Below are 10,171 nucleotides of genomic sequence, written 5' to 3'. Positions count from 1 at the left end.
TGGGGAGTCTCTGAGTCTCGAGGAGTGTGTTGATCCCTGTGTTCTCACATATAACATAGCATGTTCCCTTCACACCAGGCCCAAGAACAGAAAGTAATCTTCTATTGATTATAATGCAGAAAATTAACACAGAGGAAAGCCAAAAGTTTTCACTGCACAGATTCAGTGGTTTGGTTTGTGGGTTTTTGATGGCAGGGTGAGGGGGGGTCATTTTTTTTGGGGGGGGGGGGGGTGTTTTAGGGCTTTTTGTTTGTTCATTTCCTTGCTTCAGGTTTTGGGTTTTTTTTCCTAGTGCTTTTTACCTTCTCTCCATTTTCACTGTTCTAATTGCTGTAAAAGGTTGCCCAGCCCTTTGCACTAATCGTATGCCATTTCTAATGCCCCAGGTGAAGATCTGGTTCCAGAACCGGCGGGCAAAGGAAAGGAAGCTGCTCAAGAAGAAAATCTCGCAGTTTGATGGCAGCGGGGGCTCAGCCCAGAGCGACTCGGGGTCACTGAGCCCCACCGAACTGTCCAGCTCCCTGTTCCCACCTCCCCACGGCATCAGTGGATTACAGCCTAGTGACATTCACCAGGTCATGGTTTCAGAATGAACAGAGGAAAAAAAAAACCAGGAAAAAAGAGAAAGCAGGAATGGATTTCCCCACCTTTAAAACTCACTTATGCAAAGGACCCTTCTCATTTCACTGCCTCTATAGAGCTGATTTCTGAGCACGGGATCTGGGACTGTTGTCAAAGTATTTTAATTGTTGCAGAAATCTCAGGGAACTTGTGCTGCTAAGATTCATCTCTCAATATCTTTGAACAGCAGGTAATTTGCTTCAGACACTGACACAAAGAATGAGACAACAAAGGTTCAAGTAAACGTAGTTCTAGTCTGATCACATATACCCACAGAGAACTAAGGGGACTGATTATAAAACAGAGTATTATTGCAGAAAATATAAGAAGCTGGGTGTGTTTGCTTTGTTACATTTATATAATTAGAGTAAACAGTAGATGTTAATAAATATTTACATTTACATGTATTGAAAAGAATGCTACTTTCTGAAAACAACAAAAACATTCAAAACACATTTAAATACTCAAGAAAAATAATAATGTCGCTATACCAACATATTGCATTTAATTAAATAACACAAATCATCTTTGCCCTATGTCATTGTATTCAAGGATGCAATAGTTACAGATACCTAATACACCAAACCTGCCAAGATCTGTTCCACTGTAGGAAATTAAGCCATTTCTCATGCACATTAGGAAATGCCAAATAATTTGGAAGATAAGCATTCTTTCAATACTCAATGACTGCATATACTGCTGCTCAAAAATATGAGCAAAAATGTAATGGGAACAGGACTGTTACTACCACCAAACCCCCAAAAAGCAAATAAAGAATTTGCTTAATGTCTCTAAACATTTTAAGCTAAATACTAGCAGTCTTAGGCCACTGACTTTATATATGACACTTATTTTGGGCAAGAAATACCCCCAAGTAGCTCACAGTGTTATTTTGAAGTTGTTACCTGCAGTTCAGCATTCCCAAAGTGCAGGAATGTCACCAAAGAAATGTTCCCTTCATGGGCACTCCTGAAAGAGCACAAATTAAGGATAAACATGCTCATGGTGTGGTTTGCTTTAATTATCAGTCCATGTTGGCAGGTGAGAAGGCAGCAATGATATCTAGAACTCTGGGAAAAGGAGAAAGAAAACCCAAAGCACTAAAAAAACCCCCAAATCCCATACAGTAGTACTGTTCATTGGAATTTCATAGTGGGAGCTTTTTGATAGCACACAAGTTAAGTGCTCTATTGGAAAAATTTAATATTACTGAAAAGGCCAAGGGGAGCAAAGGTAATAAAAAAGGAAAACAGCAGAAAACAAACAGAAATCAGCATTATCTGGCATAGGAAAAGTCAGGCATCACTTATTTCAGCAATATCAAACTTGTTCTCAGAACCAGCAGATTAAATTCTGCTGTTCTTTGTCTCAGTGAGCACTCAAAATGCACTGAACAATATGGACAGAACCTGCCAAAGCTCTCAGCATCTGCATTCCATACACCAGATGACTTATATTTGAAGATGTGTCACACTGTTCCCCAATAATTTAAAAATAACTCTGTTAAGAGTAATTCCATGAAAGCTACTCTATCAGGAGTCACAAGAATAACCTCTTCAAAAATAAATACTGAATTATATATTTGGAGGCATGTCTCCAACTAAACTAGGAAGGAATCCTGTAACAAAGGATAAGAATTTACTTGTTAAGCATTTGTGGGGGTTCCCCAATATATTTTCTAATAATCTCCTATCATATAGCTCAAACAAATAGGTGTATCTTAATGCAAACAAACTGTAAACACAAAATCCTGTGTATATAAACAGGTACAAAACTCAGCCTAATGAGAAATTGAGACTTTATCTGCGTGGCTTTGATTCAGGATCTTCCAAATCTGCCCACTGGTGTTCCAGTGTGATGATGGACATTTTAGGAGACTGAGCAGCAAGTTGTGGAATACGCACAAAGAGATCTAGTTCTGTTCAGAGTCATGGAAGTGCTGCACTTCTATACCTGAAGGAGGTACAAGATCAAATCATCTCCCAAGAAACTCATACTTTAGATACACAAGAAAAAGGGAAGAGTACCTTTACCTTCTATGCAAAGCCCAACTCCCCAGAAAGTCCATCTCTGTGGAGAGCAGGGAAGAGCTGTTCTGAGGGTTAGTGGTGGCACAGGAATGGAGAGAGAGAGCACTTTCTTCTAGTTTTCGGGTTTTTTTCTGGGATCGGTCATCATAACAACAAGAAAGAATGGCAAGTGTGGAGCTCTAACACACAACACATCATTTATTATGTTTGCATGCTAAAAATGCTTCCTTAACTTCAGACTGCTCTTTCCTTCTCGTTTATGTCAAAACTGAGACACAAATCTGACGTGGTTATTTACCATGTTCACATACAACACATTCTAAAGAAGCTGCAGTCTGCGTGACTGGCCAGGCAGGCAGCAAACACCCCAGAGCCCTGACAAAATGGACAGAGGAGCCACTGACTTCAAAACAACCACAGTCCACTGAGGAATCATTCAAAATGAGCCTATTTTAAGTGTCAAACCAGAGCTGGAATGGGACACAAAGCACCTCCTATGGCATGTTTAAAATCAATCCTGTCAATAAAAAGTGTTTTCCTTTTTCATGATCTTCATCCTGAATTTTTTCCAAAGCATATATTAATAAATATTTGGGGGACACAGTCTCTTTCATGCACTAGATAATGGTGTCCAAGCCTAAAAAGTGTACTGGATTATCTTCTCTGGCTATGACTGAGACAGATAAGAAGTTATTCCCCCTAACTTGTACTGCACACAGGTACCCCCACCCAGATCATAACATCCCTTTCAGTCTCAGTGCAGCAACACAGCTGTTTCTCAAAATAATCTAGGGAAAGAAAATTAAACACTTTTGGACTGATCAGAATAATTTTTAGTAAACTTGATTGGAGGGTGATAATCATGCAGTCAGAGTTCCACACCAGGAGCCTGGGAGGCCATAGAACCCGAAAGCAGAAAATCCTTCCTCTGTCTCTGACTGCAGCCATTATTCCCAAATCAAATCCAATTGAGCACTTAATGCTGGCACGTCTCAATGCCCATTATGGATCACGGGAGAGCCTGACAGGAGCCCATCCTACACTCACGTTCTGCCAACACCAGCCCGGGAACACGAGGGCCGGGAGAGGCAGCTGGGTGGAGGACACACAGTCAAAGGCCATTATTTTTGGGCAGCTGTGTTTGCCTCTTCAGCATTGCTTATGTGAAGGAGAAACTTCAGAAGATGTGATCAGCCCTTGTGTTTCATTTTTGTATTTACATGGGTGAAACACTAAAGGCTATAAATAACATTTTTCAATATTTATCTTTCCCCCTTTGAAGGCTTCTCCAGGGACTTTAGACTCTCCCTTAGCACTGTTAGGCAATTAAAATAATAATAAATCAAATGCCACCCTTCTCACCCAGTGGGGACCTTCCCCAAGCTCTCTGAGTTTCCTGTGGTTTTCCCTTTATGTAAATAGAAAACCATCCCACTGTTTAAATTCAGCTGTTTGGTTGGTGTTTGGAGTTTGCAGAGCAGCAAGCCACTGGAACACCAGCTGATATCAAATGAGAACTCTGCGTCACACAACTGTCTGATTCCAGCAGCCAGCAAATCCCCCCTGGCCTTTATCTGAATCATCTTTATTCTTAGGAGAATTCTGTAGGGGTGCCAAAGCTTTGGCAACAATCACCCTTCTCAGTCCCACTGCCTATAAATACTTAATCAAGAAGGAACAATTTGCCACAAACTGCTCATGCTGACACTCAGTGTAGCACCACAGTGATCTGGCTTTATTAACTAACTTCTAAATATTGATCTGTGGGAGAAAATAAAGAAAAATACAGATTTGTCCATAGTTACAGTAAGGACAGATAGTTTAGACCAGAAATTGGAAAGGACCTCATTATAAGATATTTAAAATATCAATTTGCAGAGAAGAGAGCATAACTTAAACACCTAACTGGCTGCTTGTAGTAGTCATACAAGTCAAGCAAAAACCTGGATCAGAAACCTGACAACCTCTTGAAACTTAGGTTACTTTTGAAAATGGATCTCCATCAGGCATTTTCAGTATAAGCAGCACAGAGCTGCACACCCCTGCACAAAAACCTCCTAGACACTACAGAATATTTGTGTCACAAACTCAATTTCATTAAACCTCTCCCATCACTCTTGACTTGCCTTCCTTCAGCAATGGAACATATCTAAATTTGCTAATGAGTTACACATTTCTATTGCTTAGCAAAATGACGTGGATTTGCCATGAGATGCAACTCAGCTTGGGAAAAGAGTTTGTATCAGTTGATCAAGAAACATGATGGTTTGTCCACCAGACTTAAAATACATTCTCCAAACTCCAAGAGTATATTCCTCTTATCCAACAACCTCCTCCTTTGTTGAAACACACAAGTGTGGGAAATGAGGGAATTCTGGCAGCCAATATGACATCACTTGTTGTATATCCTTCCTTCTGAAGAATGAGTGGTGGGGATTTATGTGGAACAAACAAGGAAAAAATACTTTGGAAGACTTGGAATCTCTCAGACCCCCATTAGCATTCACTTTATTTTCTCTCAATAGAGCTTCTATTTAATACTGTGCTTTATCTCCCCTCTTTCCTGCTCTCTTTGTGTTTCATGCTCTACATAGGAACACTTGATTCCAAGAAAGGAAGTGATTTGGGTGGATAAACACTGCCAGAGCCCATCATCTCTCCACAAATCACCCAGTTTTTATGGCATAATAGTTTCATCAAATAAGCAGCATCCTAAAACAGTACTGAAATGAGACTTGTAAATATTTCCTCCTGTGAAGCCATAAAGTTCGATAAATCAGGCTGAAAAAAATTCCCTGTAGTATTTACCTCTCAAACCCAATATTCAGTAGACATACTTCAAACACAGGCATGGGTTACAAAAGGTGTTTTTCTAAAATGGTCTATTTTTACCCAAAGTCATCATTCCTACAGGAGAGAACACACAAACGTATAAAAAAAAAAGTCCACTGAAACTTCAGCTGAACTTTGACTTCAACCTGTTACTTAAAAAGCACAAGATGTTAAATATGTAGCTGGTATAGCAAAGTACCTTTTCCAATTAAAGAGGTTCCTTTTGTGGTTTGCTAATCCCTCACTCACAAGAAAGAGGTCACATAGTATATTGTGTCAAAACTCTACACTTGCTCTTTTCACCCTTCAGCTCAGCAAATTGCTGTCCCACCTGTTCAGCACCTAATGGAGTTCAAGCCTTGATCCATCACATGTGCCCTCCTGGCACAACATGCATTGAAATGGCTGGAACACGAGCTTGTTTATTAAATCAGAACACAGGTTGCATTAAAATGGAGGCTCTTCAGTGAAACCTGCTCCTGCTGCTGGGTGGCTCCCTGTTTGCCACACCTCTCCCTGACACCTGAATCTCACCACTGTCATATCTAATTGCCCAAGACCCTGGGGTTTATTTCCCTTTCTGGTACACACACTGCTTCTCTCTCATTTCTTTCGTCCTTCTAAAATTTCCAAGAGGTTTTTATTTGAACAAAATTGAACACATAATAGGTAGGAATGGGAAATGAGCTTGGTTTTATAGCACCCAAGGGGGATCCTAAAGGCTCTAGAAAAATCTTCTTAACGGGCTTGATCCACATCCCAAGTCAGTGCTTATCCCAGTGAAAGCTGATCGTTCCAGGACGGCATGGTGTCATGACCATGGGAAATTCCAGCCTAAGCCCTCCCAAGTTGCCTCTTCTGCTCTCATTTATTCCCAAAAGCAGGCCGTGGACTGCTCCTCAGCCACTTGCAGCTGTCTGTTCCTGGATTTTCCTCTCTCCCTTTGGCATCCAAAGGTTATGCAGAGCAATGAGCACACAGTCAGACAGCACTGAGACAGGTTTAAGTCCCTTACCCTCCTGAGCTCTGTGTAGTACAGACCCAGTTTTGCCAAAAGTCAGTGAGACACCTCAGTGGCAACCTGCTATTCCAAAGCATTTAGAGTCATGTTGAACAGCACTGCTGGACTTCATTAGAAAGCTCTCCTGAATATGAGGGCTGTCTTTACCATTATCTCTGGGTTTCTAGCATTTAGAAGGTCACTAAGTTATCCTTCCCCTCAAAACAGCTTCATTTCAGCAGAGAGGCATTTTAATGGGAACCTATTCTGAAATCCAAACACTTTATATCAACAAAATCACTGCCAGTGTCATTTTAGTTTTATGAAAACACACGAACATAAACATCCTTTAGCAGATGGGGCAGGGTCTCTTAACTCATGTGGTTACAGAGATGTTGTTACAAGTGGTCAAGAAATCTTTTCTATTTTTTTCCATGCCAAGAAATCCCTGTCACTGATGCACTCACAATTCCATTAATGGAGCACTGCAAAGCCATGGTCCTGGTGAAATAATGATGATAAATAAGAATTACTAACACCAGTAGTTAGCTAAACACAGAAAAAGATACCAAATATCTTATAAACACCTTACTCTAATTATTTAAGAGGATGCATTTCACATCTAGCTGGGTAAGAGTTCAAAACTCTACCTGTGGCCCTCTACTCAAACTATTCCTTTGAGTATAGAAGCACTTGTAAAAACTCTTTGCTCACCAGGTCAGAAGAGTCTAAGAAATGGAAAGACACCAGCAAGGTTAATAAAAATCAGCAGCCAGACAAAGCTTTGAGCAAAAATGAAATGTTGTAGCACCATGAAGAAGAGAAAGCAATTAATTTTCATAATTTTTTTTAGCATTCTGCAGGGACAGTGATGGAAAATGCTTCCACAATAAACCAGGAACAAGAGTTTTAACTTTTCCGTGAAGTAGACCCAGAGCTGTCTGGCTTTTCTGCTCACAAAGCACGTAGCTTTGAACCCAAAGGCTTGCATTTAGCCCTTTCTCATAGGAAACACTGGCCAAAAGGACATCAGGTGACATACCCTGTGATTATATTTTAAATATAACTACCTTTCTCATGAGTATTTCACCAAAGCTGCCAAGAATTAAGATGATCTCAACTAAATATTCAAGCCTATAATGCACAGCATCAGAATTATCATTTCTTTCTGTGTTCTCAGTTATGAGATTTACCTTTTTGACTTTTACATCAGTTAAAGCAGACACCTGGAATTTCACTGAGAGTAAAATAAAGGCCAGTACCTTATTAACAACCCCATATATAACTTTATTTCAGTGGTTTCAGGATTTTATTTCCATGGGTTATGAACAGCAATAATCTACATAAAGATGAAGATGCATGGAAAAATATCAGATCCTGGGGTATAGAATAATTTTCTCTTCTTTGACAGGTTTCTAAACGGGATGTATTTTCAATATTTGATCAATGACTTACTTTTCCTGCAGTATATTGACAGTATTCATCACTAAACAAGAGAAAAGTGTTTTGTCAAAAATGGGAGAACATAGAACATGTAATTTCATTTTATAACAACTTGTCTCTTTTTTTTCCCTCAAGTCATTAGAGTATGATTTACCTGCAGCTCCACATAAGATAGATAATGTGCTGAAGGAAGAGCATGGAGCACTGATAAAACTGGAGCTCATAAAATTTTGCTTTGGGAAGCAGCAAAAATTTTCACAGTCAAGTCATCTGCATTTTGCTGCGGTCTAGAAACACCTGTAAAACAGTAAAGTTGATTTATGAGAGAAGTATTTTCCTGAAAACAGCAGACAGAGATGGAGACATTTTTTCTAGTGTAGGAGGAGGTGAGCTCCTTCCTTACAGTAGCTGTGGATCAGGAATTCTGATTTGGATACATACCAGATCCAATGCTTTATGGTAGCTACACTAATAATAAAAAAATAAAATAAAACCCACCAGACCAAAATCCCCCCTTTGGAATCTCATTTTTCATTCCTCTACTGCAATTACAAGCACCAATAATTTTTTTGGCTACTTTCCATTTGCAGTAGGAGAGTAATTAAGTGCTTATTACCTCAATAATAATTTACACCTGTGTGCTGGGGCGGGGCTATTCTGAGAGGGTTTTTTCACCAATTTTGCTATTCCTACGTGGATTTTCTTCTCTTTCACCACTCTATCACCCTGCACGTAACTCTCTTTCCAAACCCATCACCAAACTCCAGGTAACTACCTCGAACCTTCGGGAAAACTCCAAACCCTCCCTCACCTTTCCCTCGGCCGCGAGTTGGGAAAAATGAACGGGGAAGAAGCGGAAGCACTACAGGGCTGGTTTTGTTCAAATCGCCACAGAAATACACCTGGAAAAGGGGTTTAAAAAGAGGAGGATCAGCACCTCCCCCCCTTCCCTCAGCAACCCCTCGCGCCCCCAAGGGGGAAGGGGAATGAGCCACGGTTCCACCTCCAGCACAACCCGAAGGGCTGCGAATTCGCTCCAACCTCAACTCCTGCTCCCTCTCTCTGAGCAGACACAGTGAAGGTGTTGATCTTAGCCTGATTTGCCCTGAAATGAACCCGGTACCTCTTGAGGGGAGGTCACTGCTCAGCGGAGGGAAAATCAGTGCTGAGTCTGAGGGAGCCGGGCGAGAGAGCACGACCTGGTCCTTTCCCTCTCTCTTTGCCACCCGCAAGCAATGCTTCGGACACGGAAGGATTCCTTGGGGCTTTTCATGCCTTCCTTGGGCAGAACAGGTCTGCAGGAGACCTTTAAACAGCTCTGCCCAAGCTGAACATGGGGGTGTCCACAGCAGCCAACAGAGCCCCCTCAGGTTTCAGCGCTGCCCTCAGCCCAGCCGGCAACCGAGGGCTGGCAAAAACCTCTTCTTCTCACTTGGGTGAAGCTGGAGAATAATACCTTGGGAACTGAGGCTTTCAACGACCCTCTTTAGTTTTCCTTTGCGGCTGAAAGCGCCTGAGGGGCTGCGGGGGGAAGTGCGAGAAGCTTTAGCACTAACGATAGTATAGATACTCAGGTTCCTTGTACACTGAAGGCTTAGAGGGAACTTCTGAAAAGTAGTTTAAAATTCCACAAGGTTATTCCGGCTTCACTACAACCAACAAATACAACTTCCCTCAGCAGCGCCTCGCGCCGGCTCGTGACCCCCGGCGCTCCTGAGGGAGGGGAAGGGGGGGGAAGTTATAAAGCCTAACGGTAGTGTATATATTCGAGTTCCTTGTACACCGAAGGATAAGACGGATTCTTTGAAAGCACAACTCAACACGGTTATTCCAGCTTCACTACAACCGGCAAACGCGAGCTCTCTCAGCAGCGCCTCGCGCCGGCTCCGGCGCTCCTGAGGGGCGGGAAGGGGCGTGTGCGCACCTGAGGGGAGCGTGGCGGGAAGTGGGGGGGGGAGTTATAAATCCTGACGATAGTACAGATATTCGAGTTCCTTGTACGCCGAAGGCTTAGACGGAATGTTTGAAAACAAAAATCAGTGAGGTTATTCCGGCTTGGCTGTAACCGGCAAACAACCTCCCTCAGCAGAGCCTCGCGCCGGCTCGTGACCCCCCCCCGGGGCTCCTGAGGGGAGGAACAGGCGCGCGCGCGCGCACCCGAGGGGCGCGGGAGGCAGCCGCCCTCCGGTCACCGAGACCGGCGCAGCTCGCCAGCCCACGCCATCTCCGCGGGGGCACTGCCTCC

The 10,171-nt window shown here is 42.4% G+C and overlaps 1 protein-coding gene and 1 long non-coding RNA gene across 2 annotated transcripts in view; one reads left to right on the top strand and one right to left on the bottom strand.

Moving 5' to 3' along the window:
* Positions 1–608, top strand: part of CDX4 (caudal type homeobox 4) — an 8,242-nt gene extending 7,634 nt beyond the window's left edge. The window contains exon 3 of the mRNA XM_051791753.1: positions 387–608. Coding sequence (XP_051647713.1) covers positions 387–593 — 207 coding nt within the window. The 3' untranslated portion in view covers positions 594–608. The remainder of the gene's footprint in view (positions 1–386) is intronic.
* Positions 609–2,460: 1,852 nt separating this feature from the next.
* Positions 2,461–9,496, bottom strand: LOC127472992 (uncharacterized). The gene is made up of 4 exons (XR_007905226.1): positions 9,383–9,496; positions 8,738–8,828; positions 8,081–8,223; positions 2,461–2,574 (listed from the first exon to the last, which is right to left on the bottom strand). It is a non-coding gene; the product is annotated as an uncharacterized LOC127472992 (long non-coding RNA).
* Between the last annotated feature and the right edge of the window lie 675 nt (positions 9,497–10,171).

This window comes from Manacus candei, unplaced genomic scaffold (genome assembly GCF_025592945.1).
Source record: "Manacus candei isolate 608988 ecotype Guabito, Panama unplaced genomic scaffold, ASM2559294v1 h1tg000003l, whole genome shotgun sequence".
NCBI lineage: Eukaryota > Metazoa > Chordata > Aves > Passeriformes > Pipridae > Manacus > Manacus candei.
The sequence above is the reverse complement of the archived record's forward strand: the minus strand, read 5'-3'. Positions and strand labels throughout refer to the sequence as shown.